Source organism: Archocentrus centrarchus, chromosome 12 (genome assembly GCF_007364275.1).
Source record: "Archocentrus centrarchus isolate MPI-CPG fArcCen1 chromosome 12, fArcCen1, whole genome shotgun sequence".
In the NCBI taxonomy this organism is placed as follows: Eukaryota; Metazoa; Chordata; class Actinopteri; order Cichliformes; family Cichlidae; genus Archocentrus; species Archocentrus centrarchus.
Genome location: NC_044357.1, coordinates 9350541 through 9372207, shown reverse-complemented (window position 1 = coordinate 9372207; position 21667 = coordinate 9350541). Strand labels below are relative to the sequence as shown.

General features: G+C 39.9%; 1 protein-coding gene across 2 annotated transcripts in view; it reads left to right on the top strand.

Moving 5' to 3' along the window:
• rai14 (retinoic acid induced 14) overlaps window positions 1-20597 on the top strand; it is a 41087-nt gene extending 20490 nt beyond the window's left edge. Inside the window, exons 4-21 of one of the 2 annotated variants that reach the window (XM_030742725.1) lie at window positions 1821-1909; window positions 2086-2150; window positions 3227-3284; window positions 3519-3589; window positions 8983-9089; window positions 9208-9389; window positions 9831-9856; window positions 10234-10320; window positions 11697-11786; window positions 11944-12069; window positions 12556-12657; window positions 14473-15183; window positions 15367-15845; window positions 16983-17151; window positions 17266-17433; window positions 17555-17713; window positions 18242-18307; window positions 18588-20597. In XM_030742725.1, the coding sequence (XP_030598585.1) occupies window positions 1821-1909; window positions 2086-2150; window positions 3227-3284; window positions 3519-3589; window positions 8983-9089; window positions 9208-9389; window positions 9831-9856; window positions 10234-10320; window positions 11697-11786; window positions 11944-12069; window positions 12556-12657; window positions 14473-15183; window positions 15367-15845; window positions 16983-17151; window positions 17266-17433; window positions 17555-17713; window positions 18242-18307; window positions 18588-18674 (2842 nt within the window). In that variant the 3' untranslated portion in view covers window positions 18675-20597. The remainder of the gene's footprint in view (window positions 1-1820; window positions 1910-2085; window positions 2151-3226; window positions 3285-3518; window positions 3590-8982; window positions 9090-9207; window positions 9390-9830; window positions 9857-10233; window positions 10321-11696; window positions 11787-11943; window positions 12070-12555; window positions 12658-14472; window positions 15184-15366; window positions 15846-16982; window positions 17152-17265; window positions 17434-17554; window positions 17714-18241; window positions 18308-18587) is intronic. The other variant, XM_030742726.1, reaches the window with a different exon arrangement.
• Window positions 20598-21667: the final 1070 nt, after the last annotated feature.

Here is a 21667-nt window from a genome sequence, read left to right as displayed (position 1 = left end):
CATATGTCTACTCTATTTGCTCAGATTCTCAAGTAATGGGCTTATGTAACTGCTTTCATGCTCCACAGCACTGTTTTAAAAATGAATGGCCAATCTAAAAATATGTCTCTTTCCCTTAGTTCTTGAAAGGTTGATGTTCATTCTGTGTTCTGAGAGCAAGTTCACTTCTGCAGAGCCAGTGGAGCTTGTTGTTGCCTAACCGCTTAATATTAGTGATAATGCAGAGGCTTAGTGTTAATATTTGACCTCTTTTTTTTTTTTTAATATATCTGAAACACAACACCCGCTGACCTAAGTGTGCTGAGCAGCTCTCACAGAGCCAGGAACATCAAAACACAGGGGCATTTATTGCACCTGTAGGTCTTATCCTTGACCTTTTCTCTGTGTGCTGCTAGAACACAGACACACAAGTACAGATGCATGCAAAACCTTTGGAAATCAAGGCAAATGTGTGGGCTTGGAATCGCAATGCTCCGATCTTTTCAGGGCGCACAAAGGAGGCGTCTACAGTATCTCTATGGTGATAAAACCTGACTGAAAGGCATGTAGGCATACTTGTGTGTGCGTGCGTGTGCATCCTCCGCACACACTGAAGGATGGTTGGGTATGTGTAATGCTTTTTTTTCTCGTTCATCTCACTGAGGTGGAAAGAGATCATATTGATTGTCTGCTGCATACATATGCACAAACCTGCACACGTAGGGCCATTTTTTTTGCATACACAGTCGTATTGACTTACAGCATTCCTGCTCACAAGGCAGCGCTTTTACCCGTTTTACTAGAAATGTTCAGTGGATGGGTTTAAATTGTGAAAGCCGAAGCCACACTGAATAATTGCTCCTTTTGTTTTTTTGCTACATGTAAAACTCCCCTAAAATGTTATTATCACAACAAAACATCATAACAGGCTTATCAGTTGCTTTTATCAGTGTTGACATTTTTTTCTGGCAGTAGCTTATTGCAAAAGAGTGGCAGTGGAGCTTTTGCATACCTGGGTAACAAGCATACCTTCTACTGTGAGACTGCCTGAAACACTGACACTGAAAAGCTCTGTAGACCTGCTCCCCCCCCCCCCCCCCACACACACACACACACACACACACACACACACACACACACACACACACAGAATATTGGAGGAGAAGAGATACTCCCATGCCTTTCTGCTAAATATGTAATTCCAGCTTTTAGCCAACTGGCTCAGCATAATGACCAGAGGCAGAGGAAAACAGCTAACCTGGCTCTGTACAAAGGTTATGAATTCTAAATAATAAGCCTCTAATAATTAACACACATGCTTTAAAGAACAGAAAATCAAGAGGGGGCTCTAGGAAGACGCTGAGTTGGTCAAGTTGCTGAGAGGGATTAAAGAAACTAAGTATAAGAGTATTATGTTATAAGGACCACATGCTCATATTTAACAGATAGGGGAGTAGTTTAATCTTCTCATCTGATATAGGCAAGAAACTTAATTTCCTAAAATGTGAAAATTTTTAACATAATGTCATATCACGTGGAGAGGAAATCAGCCTTAAATGTAACTCAGAGTGGGAGATAGAAGCAGTAGAGGGCTAATTTGACAGAACAGTCAGAAAAGTAGGAAAATTAGCAATGGCTTAATTTTTTTGTAAAAGACTGTTTATTTGCACTCACTGGTACAGCATTAGGTCTTTACCAGAGCTGCACCATATTTTATAATATTTGTAAAACTGTTAAAAGCATCTGTGTTGTTGTAAAACTTTTAACTACTGACAATTAAAGTACTGTGTGTAAGTTGTTCTTTGCATTTTGTGTATGTGTATGTGTGTGTGTTTGTGTAGTCTTCATGTAGCTGTTGCTCGTGGTCAGACAGACTGCCTGTCTGTCATCTTGGCTCATGGAGTTGACCTGTCAATCACTGATGCTGCTGGTATGTATTACAGTTATGTTCAGTATAAATAAAAGAATTACATTTCTGTGTACATTTGAGAGTTTCCCTTTAAATGCTGTAACAGGAGAAGCATAATGTGCTGTGTGGATTGATCCATAAGATCTTTGGTCAAACTGTGTTTCTGTTAATTTTTCTGTAAATGTATTCATGTGCAGGTTTTAGTCCTTTACACCTGGCTGCCAAAAACAACCACATTGAATGCTGCAGAAAACTCATTCAGGTAAGGCTCAGAAAGTGAAGTGAGGATTTATTAAGACTTCCCCAATTCCCTTTGTTTTAGAAAGCAGTGACTTCAGTCTGTCAAGCCAGATATTTATAATACAGTGTATGTAACACAGTGTTAATAATACTAAATGTAGGGGCTATAAATTATGTTGGGTGTAAATGACTTGACAAAATGACTTCCACATGTGTTCTACAACAAAGCACTAAATATGAACCTAATGGTAGCTTTTGTCAGTGTCACCCAGCAGGACGACTTCTTGTTTATGAACAGCAATGTGTGAAAGCCACATCTTGAATGGTCTTACTGTTCAGTTAAAATGCCTGAAACCAGAAATGTTCACTGCTTCGTTTCTGCAGTCTGCTAATTTTGTGTGTGCACGCACGTGCGTGTGAGTGAGTGAGTGTGCGCGTGTGTGTTTTGATCAGCAGATCCTAGCAGGGGGACGCACACACTTCCTGCTCGGATCTGCTGACCTGACCTCCTCGTGACAGTCAGCAGCATCTCAGCAGCATGCACCTGGCTGATCAATTATACAGCAAAATGCAGTACTGTGCAAAATTATATATTATATTATATATATTATATTTTTTTTCCAAGAAGCCAGATTTGCTGGTAATTTTTTAAAAAAGTGATCTCAATCAATAGTTCCCCAAGCTCAAGACTTTTGCACAGCACTCTGTGTAAAGCCCAAGTGCACTAAACAGATCAGTAATGTATTTTTACTGCAGATGTGTATATTTACAATCTAATATCACATGAAATTACATTTGCATGGAGCACCACTGGCAAACAGATTCCAGCATCAGTTCCTCAGATAATAAACTCGTGTGTATACACAATAATAAAAAAAAAAAGTTATATGGAACAAGCAACACACAAACCGCTTTTTCCCCTAGCATCATCACAGATGCTTCAAACCAGAATTAAAAACAAGATATTTTGAGTTTGTTGGGGGCTTTCATGAGTTCACTTGATTAACAATAGTCATGTCACTTACGCGACACATGCCACGGCCCACTGTTTCACGAGTGCCGTTTTATTTATTACAAATATCTCTCCCACTTATCCAGAGTAAATGTCCCATCGATGGTGTAGACAGCTCAGGAAAGACTGCTCTGCATCACGCTGGTAAGTGTCTCAGCATCGCGAGAGTTACTTTTGCAGAAGTGCGTTTAAATTAGGCTGGTCGTGGAAGAGTTTCTGTTAGTTTTAAGCTCTAATTTTATTTGGATAAAACCATCTAACATATTGGATGTTAAGTAATTCAAATGCATTTTAGCCCAGTTAGTCTCAGCTAAACATGATCCTGTTTTTCCTCACTCCCTATTGTTTTAATTTCTCTTGTTTTAATTTCACCCCCAGCTGCCAGCGGGAACATCCAGATTGTCCAACTGCTGTGTGAACTCAAAAGCCCCATCAACCTTAAAGACGCAGTATGTACTTTCATTCTTACTTCGATTCTCTAGACTTATTTTTCCTGGCTTGATAGTTTTGGGGGGTGGGGGGGTCTGAAACTGAAAAAAAAAAAAAAGACCACAGAAATGCTCCATTGAGTTCATTTCCAGTGAAGAATGTATTGAATTTGTTTGAGGAATCATCGTCTGTTTATTGACTCTGATTGTGTCTTGTCAACTAGTTGTTAATCCACATAATGAAGGCTCCTCATTAAGTGACATTTCCTCTCATCTGTCATCTGCTTGAGGATTAATATTGTACTCTGTGTGGGTGTGTGTGTGTGTGTGTGTGTGCGCGTGTGCGTGTGCGTGAGGTAAAAAGTCAGTGTACTGTGGGAACACAAGCCGCAGACATGTGGTCTCCATTGCAGTGACGCACCATGCCTGTGGTTTCTCCGGCTGGGATGTGTGAGCATGAAATTTGGTTTTTGTGTGTGTGTGCGCGTGCGTGCATGCATTTGTGTATAAAAGAAACCAATGGTCTGTCAGCCTGCATGTAAACTTGTCTTGTTTCCAATTAAAATGAATTTTAGCCTCATGTTTAAACCAGTGAAAACTTCAGCATGTTAAAGCTTTTGAAGCTGGTTCACGCCTCCACTTTGTACCACTGACTTTTGGGAGTGTCTGAAATCCTGGTACAGCCACAGCAGGCATCACTATTTTCTTGTGACATTTACTTGTATTCTTCATGAAATAGGTTCTCACCAGTCCAAAAATCCTTAAGAAAAAAATCATTGTCATTATCTTTGAGAAAGGGTAAATAGTGTTGAAATTTTAATTTGACTGTGGGCAATCTATATTTATAGTCGTATTTTTCTTGTTGATTTAAAGTGGTCGAGCCAAAATCATCTGCAAATCTGTGTTTGAGGTTTGAAGAGCTCTGTCTCCTCACGGTTTGCGAGCCTCGATCATACACACTGGCTGTGATATATAAAGGTACCTGATTATATAAGCTACTTTCAGCTGCTCCCTTATTCACCAGGGGCTGCCACGGCAGGTAGCTCTGTATGTATGATTTGGCAGATTTTTTTTTTTTTTAAATGCTGAATGCCCTTCCTGATGGAAGCCCAACGGGATTTGTGTCTCCTTGAACCAGAGACCTTTTGCTTGTTAGGCAAATGTGTAAACCAGTGCACCATGGAGCTGCTCTGTACCTGAATATACTATATTTGACTTAAATAAATACTCAGGAAGCTCTAGAAAGAAACACAGGGACATCTGATAGCTCTGACATGCATCAAAGAATGTTTATATAAGAGCAAACTGTAATAAACTAAATTAATAAATAAACTAAACTGTAATATGAAACCTTATGCATGGTGTTTGAAGAGGAAAAAAAAAAAGGCCTGCGTATGTACAAGTAAATCCCATGAGCCAAAAAAGGTTTTTTTCCTACTCTTGATTCTTGTATGGTGTCATCAGCAGTGGATGTCCTTTTATGGTCATTTCAGGCACACAGGTCTGGCTGTGAGTGCAGCAGTCCAGTGTGTGCATACTGTTCAAGATTTCTGTTTCAGAGGGGCAGCCAATCAGGAAAAAGTTGACTTAAAGGGTGGGCTGCCTTAGAGTAGCTAAAACAGCTTGTTTCAGAGGATGAAATGAAGGACTGCACTAAGGCATGTACAATTCAAATTCTCACTTTTCCATTTCAGAGCTATATCTGCGCTGTCTGTAGCTTGAAAAGTGAATACATATTGATTGTGATAATGACTGAACAAAACTTCTAAAGTAAATAGACAGATTGTGGAAACGGATATATAATTAAATAGACAAAATAAATAAAGAAACAAATTGAGTGATCTGTGCTAGACTTGATTGCCACAGTTAGCAGCAATCCTAGAAAATATTGTTTAACTCCTCCAACAATGTCTCCTAGTAGCTGATCCAGAAGTGCCATCTTCAGATCATTCTGGTGGATTCCCTCTTTGAGTTCCCAAAATATTTTTAGATGAGGACATGACCAAAATATAATAAGGATTCTTGAACTCTACAAAGCTTCTCTAGAGCAGTCCAAGAATAAAACTCTGGAGCTGAAAATTAACATAATATTTAAAGCTCAGCCTTGTGGTGCTCAAAGCCAAATGACGCATTTGAAAAAGTCAAGCACTTTGAGCTGTAATATACCTGCCAACCCTAACACTGCAGAAGGAAGCATGTAGCTACCCATTATGAGAGATTCTTGCTTGTAACAGAATCATGACTTGTAGAAATTACCAGCGTCTCCTAAATTAAGCCGTAATGCTGGCTAACCCTACTCTTCCTTTGGTTGGTGGGTGCAGTTTGGTATACAGGAAATAGATCCTAAAAGAGGAAAAAAAACATGTATATCTGATTTTGGAGTGAACTGTCCTTTTAAAAGCTCGCTTCACAAGGTGCTCTGCAGTCCCGTCATTGTAAAGCTTGGCTCTGTGTACTTGCTGATTTCATTTCCTTATGTTAAACACAGCTTGTGATGTGTTCTGCCTTGCGAAATGCATGTACTCCGATTTTGAGTCATAGCTCAAACATTTCTACATGGCAAAATTACAGTATTCATGTGTATTCCAGGCAGCATGGTTAAAATTAAAGCATGAGTCAAGTTTTGGCTGGTGTAGTGGAGAACATCCATATACAGTGTACGAGGAAGTAGTTCAGTGAGTGCAGTATGGGAAACCAAAATAAATATTTCTGCTATATAAAATAATGGGTGTCGATAGTGGGCGGATGGGCGGATGATACTTCTGCCAAAGTGATAAAGAGCTTACACACTTCTCATTGAAATTTTTTCCTGCCCTTTTTCATGAGTAATAGGTGGTGTTTTTCATTTAATAGTCACATGCACAGACCTGCATGTACTGTATCAGTATCTGTGTCTACATCAAACAGGAAAATGAAAGTATAGAGCTACTTGTAAATGATCTGGTTCTGTGAGCTGTCTGGTTGACAGGTTCACTATCTTCTGTCTTTAATGCCCAAAAGCAGCAGCAGCAGCAATACACTTGATTGCCACTTCATTAGGTACAGCTGTTCAGCTGCTTGTTAAAGGAATTCTCTAATCGGGTAATCATGTGGCAGTAACTCACTGCATTTAGGTAGATGTAGATGACCTGCTGAAGTTCAAACTGAGCATCAAAAAGAGGAAGAAAAGTGATTTTTAAGTGACTTTAAATGCGGCATGTTTGTTGGCATCAGATGGGCTGGTTTGACTATTTCAAAAACTGCTGGTCTACTGGGATTTTCCTGCACAACCATCGCTACAGAGAATGGTCCAAAAAAGAGAAAATATCCAGTGAGTGGCTGAATGAAATGAAATGCCTTATTGGTGCCAGAGGTCAGAATGACCAGGCTCCTTTGAGCTGATAGGAAGGCAACATTAACTCAAATAAGCACTTACAACGAAGGTATACAGAAGAAAATGTCTGAATACACAACATGTTGAACCTTTAAGCAGACGGGCTACAGCAGCAGAAGACCACACTGGGTGCCACTGCTGTCAGCTAAGAACAGGAAACTTAGGTCTACAATTCAAAGTTGGATAATAGAAGACTGGAAAAATGTCTGCCTGGTCTGATGAGGCTTAGATTCATCCTGTGTTGTATCAGCTGTCCAGGCTGGTAGTGTAATGTGTGGGGGATATTTTCTCAACACGCTTTCGGCCCCTTAGTACCAGCTGAGCATGATTTACCTACCACAGCTTACCTGAGTATTGTTACTGACCATGTCTATGCCTTTATGACCACAGTGTACCCACCTTCTAATGGCTGCTTCCAGCAGGATAAAGGGCCATGCCGCCAAACTCATATAATTTCAATCTGGTTTCTTGAACATGACACTGAGTTCACTGTACTCAGACAGTTTCCTCAGTCACCAGATCTCAATCCAGTAGAGCATCTTTGGGATGTGGTGGAACGGGAGATTCTCATCATAGATGTGCCGATGATAAATCTGCAGTAACAGTGTGATGCTATCATGTCAATTTGAACCAAAATCTCTGAGGAATGTTTCCAGCACCTTGTTGAATCTGTGCCACAAAATTAAAGTAGGTCTGAAGGGAAAAGTTGCTCCAACTCAATACCAGCAAGGTGGTTATATATTGACCCTCACAGCTACCAACAGACTGTTACAGTTTTAGGATCCAGTTCATACAAAGACAGTGTTTGGATTTAAAGCCCATTTTCAAGTTGGCAAATGTGTGTAAAAAAAAGGGGTAATACTAAGAATACTTTTCCATGACAAGTGTATTCAGGTTTAAGCAGAAGTGTGTTTTCATTATATTTGTCTTGATCGACAGGCTTCATTGAGTGTAACACCTTGTTCTAATAGTTAACTTGCCCTACATCAGCTCTGCCCAGCCTTTACACTGTTGCCCATATTTGGGTATTATAGCTTTAAACATCAGACACTATGACGGCAAGTTAGAAGCATGACAAGTAACACATGCCAGCAAACAAGTAGTAATACACCTGTGCACCCACATGCATTTACACTCGGACACGCACACATTGAACCTATTACCCAGAGAAGAACAAAATTACTTCTGTCTTTCAGATTCCAGAGAAATATAAAACACAGACAGAGCAAACACAGACACAGGGCTGTTAAAGTATTTAGCAGAGCTCAGAGGAACCCAGAACATAGTTTTGTTCTCTGTGGTGTGTGAAAGCAGCAGCCTTGTAATATAAAACACACAACTATGCTGACAGACTTTAGTGTTTCTTGAAGTTCTTTTTCTTTCTTTTACAGGCAAGACTTCATTTAAAAAAATTTTTTTTTTAAAACATGTTTTACTGTGAAACTGTCTTTTAATACAGTTTAATACTGAGCTGCTTATCTGTTGTTTGTAACAGTATTTAGAAATTATACCTTTATGTAGCTCAGCCTTTGGTGCAGTAGCTCCTTCTAGTCTGGACATCCCTCTTACCTATCTTGGCCAATTGAATGTTTATGCTTTATTAACACAGGGCTAAGGTAAAGTTTAGGGTTAAATTTGGGGTTGACCCTGTCAGTCTTGGAGGAAAATGTGGTAGGCTGTGTCTCATGAAATACTGTGTTCATTGGCCAACTCTGTGCAACCTTCTGAGCTCAATGACCTTATATGATTTGGGGGAATTCCCCTTACTCACACAAACATACAAACTGTTGAAAGCACAATGTTTTCCCTTAATGTTAATCTGCTGGGAAATTCATTCACAGCAGGAGACATTCACTCATTTTTCACATCGACCTGAGATTTCTCTCACCATACCATAGCTATCATACTCTGTCACAGCTCTGGTGATATAGGTGTGGGCATGTTTACATTTAAATCTGTGTTATGTTGGCTATTTTTTTCCTCTCTAGGATGACCTTAGTCATATTATTATTATTATTTTCTATGTCTGTCTCTCCTAAAGGATGGTTTCACTTCCTTGCTGTTGGCAGCCAAACACAATCATGTGGAAGTATGCAGCACTTTGCTGGACTGTGGTGCTGAAATCAACACTTCTGACAGCAGTGGCAGGTATATAAAACATAGTCCACAAGCAGTAAGACACAGAAAAAAAAAATCACAAATTAAATGTTGCATATTGGAATGCTGTTTAAGTGTTGATCAGTATGCAGTTTTGTCTGTGTTGTAGGACGGCCTTGATGCTTGCTGCTGAGTCCAATGCAGCGTCTGTTGTTGAAGTCCTGCTTCAGAGAGGAGCAGACTTGTCGGCCGTAGATGCAGAAGGCCACGATGTCTTACATTACGCTAAGGTGTCAGGCAGCTCTGAAGCCCAAACTGCCCTCTCAGCTGCTCTAAACAGACTGGTCTCAGGTAAGAGTTATGCATAAACACACAGTTCAGAGAAAGCTAGGAAGTGAGTGCAGCCAGCCATTATTTAAATATTGAGGAAGTACTCAATAAAGGTTTGTATGTAAATTTTGTGGACAATGTCACCCTGGCTGCAGTAGGCACACATATTTGTTTTCTCCCTTAAGGACATTGCAATGAACCCGCCTATTTCCATGTGCCTAACCTCTGTCTTAACCCTGGCCCAAAAACAATGCCAGGTCCAGTCTTGAATCCTGTTTTATTATTGTTAAGTGTATAAACACGCACATACTGTGAGACAGATTCATACTGCACTGGGTTCAACAAAAAGCCAACACTGCCACCTGTAGTTACCCTCCTGTTACTGTTTCTTTTTTCTTCAGTGCAAAATGTTGATTTTTTTTTTTTTAGTTTCTTTGTTTTCCTTTCTGTCTCCTTTGCCAGATACAAAGTCTCCTAGAAGTCCCCAGGTAAGACATCACTCTGCTTACTCGATACTTTCTCACAAACAGGCATCAAAGTTACTAAAACACATGAAATTACACAGCCAATGACAGTGAATAAATATTTTAGCACTGCAAACTGATTTATAGAATTAAGAAGGGAAATGATTAATAAAAGCCAACTTTAATTACATAGCTATAAATAATATAGTTCAGATTCTCTGTTAGTATCATATTTCTGAGCTTTGAAAAAAAATCTTTAATTGCTGTTTTTTGGAAAACAAATCTTAATTCTTACTGTAGCACCCACCGATTGACTCCTTTTACTAACCAGCACTGAATCCCACTTTTCTTTCTCTCTTTTTTGTCACCTTCCCTCTCTGCCTCTTTTGCTGGCTCTTCAGCATGATCAAGTAGCTAAGCTAAGCGATGAACGGATCATAACTCCCAAAAAACGAAAAGCACCTCCACCTCCCATTAGCCCACCGCAGGTAAATGCATGTCTCTGTCGGCTTGTATCAGTGTGCCACTCTCCATATTAATATTAATGCATGTTTGTAGTATAGTCATACAAAAGGTAATATAAGAACAAAATCAGTGTTTGCTTATTTATACACTACCTGTAAAATTCTCTTTGACAAACAGCTCATTTCTAGTGACAAAATGTTTCATTCATGTAAGATGTACAGTCACTGGCCACTTAATTAGGTACAACTTGCTGGTACTGGACCCACTTTTGCCTTCAGAGTTGCTTCAGTTCTTCATGGTATAGATTTAAAAAGATGCTGGAAACGTTCCTCAGAGATTTTGGTCCATATTGACCTGATAGCATCACACAGTTACTGCAGATTATTTAGCTGCACATCCATGATGTTAATCTCCCATTCCACTACATCCCAAAAGTGCTCTATTGGATTGTGGTCTGGTCATTTGAGTACAGTGTACTCATTGTCGTGTTCAAGAAAACAGTTTGAAATGATACGATTGAGGGATGGACAAGGTCAACAACAATACTCAAGTATTCTTTGGCCTTTAAGTGACACTTATGTTGCAGCAGAAATCAAGACCCATCAGACGGGGCGATTAAGGTTCAATGTGTTGTGCATTTAGAAATGCTCTTCTGCATACCTGGTTTGTAACAAGGGATTATTGGATATCAACAAGGCATTTTTTACCCAGAGAACTGCTGCTCACTGGATATTTTCTCTTGGTAGCTCAGCAGTTTCTGAAATACAGAAACCAGCCTGTCTGGCACCGACGTTCAAAGACACTTAAATAACCTTTCTTTCTCATTCTAATGTTCAGTTTGTAGGTCATCTTGACCATGTTTGACATGCCTAAATGTATCAACTTTCTGCAATGTGATTGGCTGATTAGATATGTATGTTGGGTAGCAGTTGAACAGGTGAACCTAGTAACGTGGCCTGTGTGTATCTTTTATGCACTGACATGGTGTTTGTTACTTTAGTTGTTTACTAAAATGTTTCAGGTTAGTTATGTGATAAGTATAGGTTTAAAGTGCACACCATCAACCTTAAGGTTTTCCAATTATATTAAAGGTTTAGAGATTATGCCATTTTAGTATTTATCCTTCCCTTTTTAAGGGGGCCAGAGGTACCGGGGCAGTTCACTGAAAAACATTTTCTTGGGCAGATGTGGGCTATTCCTTCATTATTTCTTCATCATTTAAAGAGTAAAACAACTCTAAACAGCTCTCAGTGCCATACAGGTCATTCTTAGGTTACAAAAAGTCCATCAGAGAGGTAGTAGGAACATAAGAGTGGTCAAATCAACAGTTTAGAATTTTTTTTTTTAATGGACATGATCAAAATTTATCAGGAAACTTAATCCAAAAATCCCTCTTTAGAGCTCTGGACCCTCGTCCCCATCAATCGTTACCTCTACTGGCACTCCAGCATCCAACAAAAGTGACACTCCCAAGAGGTTCAACTACAAGGTAACAGAAAACCACAAGTTATTACAAAAATGTGAAATTGATTAAGGGGCCATGTTAAGTACAACTTAGCTAAATTCTTTCCTTCAGCCTTCATATAATTTTTCTCCTGTTTATTCTGCCACTCGTCACTTTTTTCTCCTCCCCCTTTTTTTCATAGGAAGATGAGATCAGAGGAACAACACTGAAAGAGGAGGTTGAGAAGGAGAGAAACATGCTGCTGGAGACGATTGAAGACCTTAAGCAGACGGTGGAGACGGTGACTGTTCCTGAGCTGGATACGAAGGTGACTAATGGCTGACAACACTTTGGTGATTTATTTAAATGACACATATGCAGATCTTTAAACCAGATTCAATGATCTGGACAAAAATAATGACATTAACATACTATGTAGGGTACCCCCCCTCACATAGAGTCAATATACTGTATTTTCATGTATATTTTATGGATATGAAACTCCTTTCATACTTGAATCAGAGACATTTCTGTCAGATGTTAAGTATTTTAAAACAGTGAATACTTTTACTTTAGCTTAAACTCTTTTCTTTGTATCATAAGTTTACCAAAAAGCCAGTTTGCTTTTCTGAGTGTAGTGCTATACACACACACACAGCAACCTTTCACCATTTCAGCATACTTGAAGGAGGTCTAACTGGAGCTTAAGACATGTCACGACTGGTGTTGTTTTTCAGTAGGTAGGTGGTGGTCCTTAAGTTGTCTTTATGCCTGAGTCTGGCATGTGAATGTATGTGTGTGTATGTCCTGGCAGGCCGAGCAAAGTTTTACAGCGTCTGCTGCTCTGGTTTCTGCTCTCCAAGCCAAGATCACGGCTCTGACTTTGGAAAACCAGCAACTTGCAAGCAAGCTTAAGGTATGCGACCCATTCATTCATGCTCACAAGTTTAAATATGAAACAAAAGATCCAAAACACTCAAAGTAACCGTAAACTGCTCATTTAAGCCAAATAACTACTTCAGATTGTTTTAAAGTGAGAGATATATTTTTTTCTTTTATAACAAGATAATGTGCAAATAATGTAGGTATGTAATAGTAATAATAATAATTAAATGAATAGATACAATCTGAAGGAAAAGCAGAAGCACAAAACTAGGCTTACAGTGTTTCAGTTTTTGATCAATATAGACCCAGCGGGCCTCTGTTTTTGGACGCATGGAAATCCTGAAGATGATGAACACCTCTTTACCCAAACTGCTCGTTACACTAAGGAAATTGGAATGTGTCAGTTTAAATACAGATTTCTTGACATTTGTTTGCGTTGGAAGCCTGAAAAGCTTTTGGCAAAAACTGCAGTGAGTTTTGAAGGTGTTTCAAATTTGGATACAATAGGATACAATTTACAACAGCAAATATGCTTTTTTTTTTCTCCACATTAATAAACACATTTGGTCAGTGTTCCTAAACTCGGTACTTTTACTTTACATAACTCCACATTTTGAAATTTCATCTGTTTAAAAGAGAAGAGAGAATCATTTTCCATGTTTGGTCTTAAACGTAATTTAAAGTGTATTAAAAAGATCTTAACTTGTGTACTCCTGGTGGTTAGCTGAATTCCAGTACTGAAGCACTAGACAGACAGAGGAAAAGGACAGCCTTTACTTTTTCGAAGCATTTGCATTATTTTGATTTTGTGGGTGAAAAGGAGAAAAACAACATGAACAGTAGCTACAGTAGCAATGAGCCTGTTAGGTGTGAAGAGCTCTACCAGACACCTGCAAACACAGCAGAGCCCTACAATAATGAGCAGATATCCCTGCTCAAAAATACAGAGTGCCTATACTGTGCATATGTACCAGTGCAATGATATTACTGGCTCACATGTCATGTGGGTTTTTTTGGTAACCCAAAAGTACTCTAACTACGACTGCTTTTCTCAGGCAGTGTTGCTGTAAAATTGAATGTTACTTTGAAAAGTGATATTACTTAACATTGGTTAAAAACAATCACAAAAAAAAAAACCAGTCCTGACACTGTAATCATCCTTCTTATCCTCACATAATACTGCTAATTGCTGCTAAATGCAGTTGTGTAATATCTCATATCTAATTGTTAAAGTGTGCAGGACTGAATCTGTTGATTATGTGCATTATTATTTAATTTACCAGTCTTGATTAAATTAAACAGTTGATGTATATAAAAACATTAGATATGTGCTCAGCTTTGTGGCATTTTCATAAAGTGAAACTGAAATTGTGTAAATGTGGCTGAGGAGGAAGAGTGTGCCATCTACTCAAACCCCAGCTTCCCCAGTCCACATATCTAAGTGACCTTGGGCAAGTTATTGAACCCCAGATTTTTCCTTGTGCATCCATCAGAGTGTGTGTGATGGAAAGAGCAGCAGATACAGCAATATGAACCGTGTGCCAATGGTTGATTGTGGCTTCTAGTATGAAGTGTCCTCAGTGCTCCGTCAGAGTAGTAGAGCACTATACAAGTGCTAGTTTACGTTTCCTTTGGAAATATTTTTACATTTTATAGGGAAAAGTTTAATTATATACTTAAAACCTTTAAAAAGCACCCAGCAATCTGTAAATACTTCTGTTTATTGCTTTGTTGTTAACCCATCCATAAGAATGTCAGACAAATCCATAGCTGCTGTTAATGAGCTTTTCATTTTTTCAGGCTCACACTCTAAATTTTAACTTCTGTCTGTATCCACAACTCATAGAAGCATCCATCCCTCCAAGGAAATGAGGACCTGAAGGAGATCAGTCGTCCAAACAGCATGGCTTCCAACTCCTCCTTCCACTCTACCCAGGATGAGTTTGAATCATTGCCACCAGTGCCCTCCACTACCGAAGTGGAAGGGGAAGATCCAGGAGTTGACTCTGTGATACTGGAGGAAGAACAGAGGGAGAGAGTGCAAGGAGGGGGTGAAGAGGAGATCCGATTGTTGAGACAGGCACTACAGAAAGTTCAGATAAAACTGCTTGAAACCAGGAAGGAAAACCAGTCTCTTCAGGCTCAGCTGAAACCTGAGGGAAGCAGAGAAAGAGAGGAGAATGAAAAAGAGCGGGGAAGAGAGAAAGAGTTAATGGAGAGTCTAGCAGAGCTGCAGGCGAAGCTGACTGACACTCAGGAGAAATACCACCAAGCTGTTGAGGAAGTGGAGAATCTGAGAGCACAGGTGGGAAGGAGGGAAGGCCAGGAGAGCCAGAAACATACATCACCCACACTTGAACATGAAATAACACATCTAAAGGCCCAGCTCGCCCAGTCCGAATCAGAGCTGGATAAAGGAACACAACACATCAGACGGTTGGAAGATGTGGTGAGGAAGACAGAGGAGGACAGACAGATTGCTAAAGAGATGGCGCAGCGGACAGCACAGCTTGAGGAGGTGTATAAGGAGGCACAGGAGGAAGTCAAGGTGCTCCAGGTAAATACAGGATTCTTCTGTACGAAGAAATCTGTGTTTCTCATCTGCCTCAGGCTGGCAGCTTGAAACTTAGCTGATACCAGAGGAGCACAGATTTTAGCACTTTTCTTTAAATTACACATTCCCAACATATCCTTAATGTCATTCACCCATCCTGTAATCTATCCCCTTTTTGTTGTTTAGGAGGCTCTCAGGGGCACAGTACCTGTTGAAGCTGCAGCCAAAGACTTTGAAGAGATGAAGGCTGAGCGAGATGAAGTGATCGCTGGGCTGCAGCGCCGCTTGCTGGAACTCTCACACTCCTACAGTGAAACCAAAAGTCAGCTGAGTACCACTCAGAAACAGCTGGCTGAAGCTCAAGCTGAGAGCAGTACGGCCTCCTCACCCACTTGGGAACAACAAATCCAGGTGCTAAACAGTAAGGTGGAGGAGCTGCAGACGCTGCTAGCCGAGGCAGAGAAGAAACATTCAGGCGCTCAAGAGGAGATTTCACTACTGAGGAAGGAGGCAGAGGCTCAGGCACAGAGCTCCGTGGCTCTTGCCGATCACACGCAGGTGATGTTGTCCCTGGGTAATGCCATCAAAGAGCTGGAAAGTGAGGCTGAAGCCCTGAGAGAGGAGCTGCATCAAAAGACAATGCAGGTGGAGGCTCTTCAACACAGGTGAGGAAAACATAGTGATAGCACAAACCTAAATGCTTCAAATTTAGATGATGTATCTTTTTCTGCTTTTAACTGAGCTCTGCCTTGATTGGCTACAACAGTAAAATGTTACACATTGATGCATCAGTATAAATAATCCATTCATATAATATTTAGTAATGTAACACAGGGACAAATTTCCTGGATAATGAGAAATATTAAAAGGAAAGGAGCTAGTATTTCAATAATGATTATCAGTAAATGGGTATAAACTTAGGACATAGACTGTATATAAAAGAAGGGCTGTAGCATAAAGTCATAGGTAGGCTTTGTGGTGTTGTGTTTAGCAACCTCAAGTTTAGCATAAAAGCCAAGATGAGGGTGGAGTGCTAAGTTATCAGCTGACACCAGTTAGCTTGGTTATCAAGGGGTACCCATAGAATGTGTGGGTGCAGATACCCGCTAATTAGTGTTTAAGTAACAGACTAGGTTAAAAAAAATAAATAGATTTTCACTTACCAAAACTATAGTACAGATTTTTGAAGGAACTATTAGTACAATTAATCACACAGCAAGCCTGTATCTTAAATTAACGGAGGTGAAGCATAGCACCCACCTGGCGCTCAAAGCATCAACTTCCCTAATTATACATGCCTTTAAATGTGAGTTTGACTGCTTTTTTAAAATGTTTTTATTGCCGGAGCAAATTGTAATATAACTTAGAAAATGAGACTTGAGTCTCAGTTGCCTCTTAACAGCCTGTGGAGTGACTTCTTCGTGAAAGAATTTGCTGCAAAAATCCAAAGCTGTGGTTATGCTCGCCTATGAGTGCCTGATTTTTATTGATTAGGGAAACATGTCCTGCAAAAAAAATAAATCATCAGCTGAAAATTAAATAGTGGAAATGTGAATGTGACCAAAGCCATTTTCACTGTTCAACCTCAATCAAATATTTTCTATGAGAGGAAAAAAAAAAATCCCCTGTTTGCTTTTTGTGGGAACTAAAGCACATTCACATCAATATTGTTTCTGGGTTGCTGGGTTTATCCTGTCTGTTGACTTTGCACAAACTGTCAGACAGCTTCAATTAAGTGTTCTTGTCTGCTGGAATAATATGTACTTCAGTACTAGCAGTTCTTGTGTCCCTTTCACAAATAGGCTGACAGCTGAGAAGGATGTCACCCCAGATGACTCAGTCTCCCGTGGTGAGCATGACACAATGCATGAGCGGCTGGAAGGTGAAGTGAACCATCTGACGCATCTCCTCCAGGAGGCCCTCAGGAAGCAGGATGAGATGGCTCTAGAGGCCGCTGATGCCTGGCAGAAGGTGGGAGGATAGGAGAGCTTGTGAGGAAAAAACAAGATGTCCACTTTCCAAATGCTCTTTTCTCCATAAAATTTAGTACTATCTGTTCTTAACACTTACTTATCCATCCATCAGGCACGGGATAATGGTGCAGAGCGGGAAGCCCTGCAGGAGCTAGTGATGTCCAAGGAGAAGGAGAACCAGATGCTGACCACTAAACTGGCCGAGTCCCAGGATGCTGTGTGTCAGCTCAAACAGCTGGTGGAGAATCATGTTTCCTCAGAGAGAGAAAAGAATAAGCGGGTCAGTAATGAAATGGCAGAATTTTCACTTCAGTAATGACAGTAAACTTATATTGTCTTATTGTCAAACAAAGATTTTATATTCATCATTCCATTTACCAGTTTTTTTCTCCCCTTATTAGATAGATGACCTGTCTCGGGAGGTGGTGAAACTGAAGGATGCCTTAAACAGCCTGTCACAGCTCTCCTACAGCTCATGCTCCCCCTCCAAACGACAGCAGCAAAACCAGCAGCTCGAGACGATGCAGCAACAAATCAAACAACTGCAGTACCAGCTCGCTGTAAGAGTTCATCATGAAAAATTCCCATTCTAACACATAAACCATTGGAGTATCAAATTAAAAGCAGATTGCATGTTGGTTCAGGAGCCCCCAAAACGTCACAGAAGATTTTTTTTTAAAGTGCTATATTGCCAAAAGTTTTCACTCACCCATCCAGATCGCTGAATTCAGGTGTTCCAATCACTTCCATGGTCACAGGTGTATAACACCAAGCACCTAGGCATGCAGACTGCTTCTAGGGATTAAGAATGGGCTGTCACTCAAATCTATGTGTGTGTGAAGGCAGATGAACAAATACTTTTGGCACTGTAGTGTAGAGCCATGGATACAGCCACATTCGCAGTATTGTCATCCACAGGCTGCAGTTATAATCAGTGTTGGCAGCAGTCAGTGAGAGATCTGATGTAGTGACTTTCACTGTAGTCACAATAGCATATGAACTTCTGGGGGCTCTGTATAATATTTACACTAGCTTGGATATAAATAAAGTACGGTGATTAAGTTTGGATTCACCTCATGTCTTTGCAGGAGTCAAAGAAGCAACACAATGAAATAGTGTCAGTTTACAGAATGCACCTCCTCTATGCTGTCCAGGTAAGTCCATCCATAAGTTTAAGTCCTTGTTTTGGGCTACAGATTGATGATGTTCACTTCTACACACTCTTTTCTTAACTAGGAAAAGAGGGTTTTCCCTCTTTGTTAGCCATCCAGGTTCTTTTGTTTGCATTTTATTGGAAGGTTCAATTAAGTCACTAATTTACTAATTTAATTAATAAAGTAAATTAGTAATTTAATTACTAATTTACTTTAGTAATTATATGTTTTCTCTATGTTTGGTCAGTTGACTAACTGAAAATGTGTCTTGTGCCTTTAGGGTCAGATGGATGAGGACGTTCAGAAAGCCTTGAAGCAGATCCTGATGATGTGCAAAATGCCAAGCCAAGCCAAGGAGGCCTCCTGAGACACGCAGGGAGTGGTTTACCAAAAGCATGTTGTCAGACACACGGTGCCTCTGGATGAAGCTTGAGGATTTGTTTATAAGGAACTGGTTTACAATCAGGTGTTCTTTGCCTTTTTCTAATGTCATTTTGACCCAGTTACCTAATGTACACCTGGTATCAACATGCCCTGTGTGTCTAGTTAGCTTACAGAGTGTGGCTAAGGAGTGAATACAGGTTTGAAGGAAAAAAGACACAAGTTGAAAGGTCACCTAACACCTCTTCCTGCTGACAAAAGTAAATGATAGCAGCACCACTGTAATCTGAACATGAATGTGGTTGAAGTCAGCCATGCTTATTAATCAAATTCGCAGGCACAATCAAGACCAGGATAAGTGCAAACAGGCCGTCAGGATCTAGATATAGAGTGTATGTTCATACCGGGTGTAAAATGGGGCGTTAACGTTCTGGTGTTTGTCAGGCCAGCGTTGTGCTCATCAGCTCACTGATGATAAAGAGAGGAACCAGGTGTTTAGCACATGTGTACCAGCCAAATTTAAAGTGTGCGCACGTTAACACTACACTGAAAATGTGCAGTCACCTTAAGTCACACGCAGTCGTACACGTGCACCGATTGGCCCAGTGAAAACGCTGAGTCTGTTTCTGTCCCACCGTGCGCTCTGAAATATAAAGGAGCTGTTAATAGTATCTATTTTCTGATACAGCAGTGTTAGTGTTATTTCAGTTCATTCTTAAATGACTGTCCATATTTCCCTGATGGAGTCAAAGTTATTTGTGTCGTGTGAACAATTGCATGAGTCTTTGCTCAACAGCAGCACAAAAATTATGGCCGCACTTGTATGAAGAAAAAAGCAAAATGCTGTTCGATATTTTCCTATCAGGCAAAAATCTGTACAAAAAATGATATATTTTATTGAGCTGTTTTACCTTGTCGTGTTTTATAAGTTACTGTACTTAATGACAAGCACTGATGGCTTTGCCTCAATGTCCCTGTTTTGTGTAACCCCCACCCGAGTATAACACACTATTTGTTCTAGTGACACCTGCATTAGTACATTTTCCTCTTAATATTGTTTTTATTTTATTTTATTTTGCATATGAGAGGTTAACTGTTTACTGAAGTAAAATTGTAACAAAGGTCCAGTGGTATGAGCTGAATATTTTTGTCTTTCCACAATCTCTTACATGAAAAGCATGTAAAATGTATTGCTTGATATCAAAATGGTTGAGTTTTCCTATCATGTGCCTGTAATCAGTATTTTTTTTGGCTCCACCAGTTTCAACAGGCTTCTTTATACCACCCTTTAATTTATTTGCATTTACCAGGAATGGTGTTTTTTTTCCTCCTTTCTTCCAGTTTGTAATACTCTTCTCTTTCCCTCAGCGCTCCTTTGTGTGTGTGTGTGTGTGTGTGTGTGTGTGTGTGTGTGTGTGTGTGTGTGTGTGTGTGTGTGTGTGCAGGAAGACGCTGTACTGTGTTTGAGAATTTTTTGACTGTGTCTTCTAGAGACTTCTGAACTGTTTTCACTCCACACTTCTTTGCCTTAGCACTATTCTTAGAGCCGCACACTCTTAGGGATCACCTTTTTAGAGGACGCTTAAAATACACACAACACGTTCACTGTTTAACTGCAGTCAGATTGAATTGATATGTATCTGAGTGACTGACCTGTGTTTCTCACTGAGAGGCTTTTTTTTAATCACCCATCTGAGATTGGTTTGACCGTCTGCATGTCTTTGTCTTAGGCTCTCCTCCTTCTGTCTAGGCCTTGACTGAAATGTTTTGTACCAAGGAAGGGAAACAAAGACGCAGCTTTTCCTGTTGGTTGTTTCTTTACTAACAATTTTGTAGTGAAAAGAAAAACTTCTTGTTTTGGCAACTGTATTTTATCCACATAATAAATTTTGAAGATACTGTACCATTATCTGTTTTCTGTTATTATTTAGAAAGTATAAAAATGACCTGTTTATAGTTAAACTGTGAAATTTCTCCATTTGACACTTGAGTAGCATTTTATTAGAAAATGAGTGAAAACTGAGGATCACATCCATCCATCCATTTTCTTCCACTTATCCTTTAAGTGTTAGGAATGTATTCTTTCAAAATAATCAATTTGTTTAGTATACCTGTTTAACTATTAATGCAAATATCTAATCGGCCAATTACATGACAGCAGCTCAATGCATTTAGGCATTTAGACATGGTCAAGATGACCTGCTGAAGTTCAAACTGAGGATCAGACATTTAAGTGATTTTAAATGTGGCATGGTTGTTGGCAGCAAATGGGCTGGTCTACATATTTAAGAAACTGCTGATCTACTGGGGTTTTGCCACACAACCATGTCTAGGATTTACAGAGAATGGTCTGTAAAAGAGAAAATATCCAGTGAGCACTGCAGAAACTCTGTGGGTGAAAATACCTTGTTGATGCCAGAGGTCAGAGGAGAATAGCCAGACTGCTTCGAGCTGATAGGAAGGCAACAGTAACTCAAATAACCACCCGTTACAACCAAGGCACGCAGAAGAGCATCTGACTGTACAAGATGTCGAACCTTGATGCAGATATGCAGCAGAAGGCAACACTCAGGCCTCAGTTTCCTGTTCTTAGCTGACAGTAGTGGCAGCTAAGAACAGGAACCTGAGGCTACAGTTCACATCAGCTCACCAAAATTAGACAAAAGATTTTAAAATGGTTGCCTGGTCTGAGTCTTATTTCTGCTGCAAGATTTTTATGGTAGGGTTAGTTCAAGTCAACGTCTTGGCACACTTTTGGCCCCATAATACCAACTGAGTATCATTTGAATGTCACAGCCTACCTGAGTATCACTGATGACCATGTCCATCACTTTTAAGCACCTTGAGGCAGCTGTTTGCTGAGATTTGGTGCTATATAAATCAAATTGAATTGAATTTATGACCACAGTGTACCCATCTTCTGCTGGCTGCTTCCAGCAGGATAACACAAACTTCAGATGATCTCAAACTGGTTTCTTG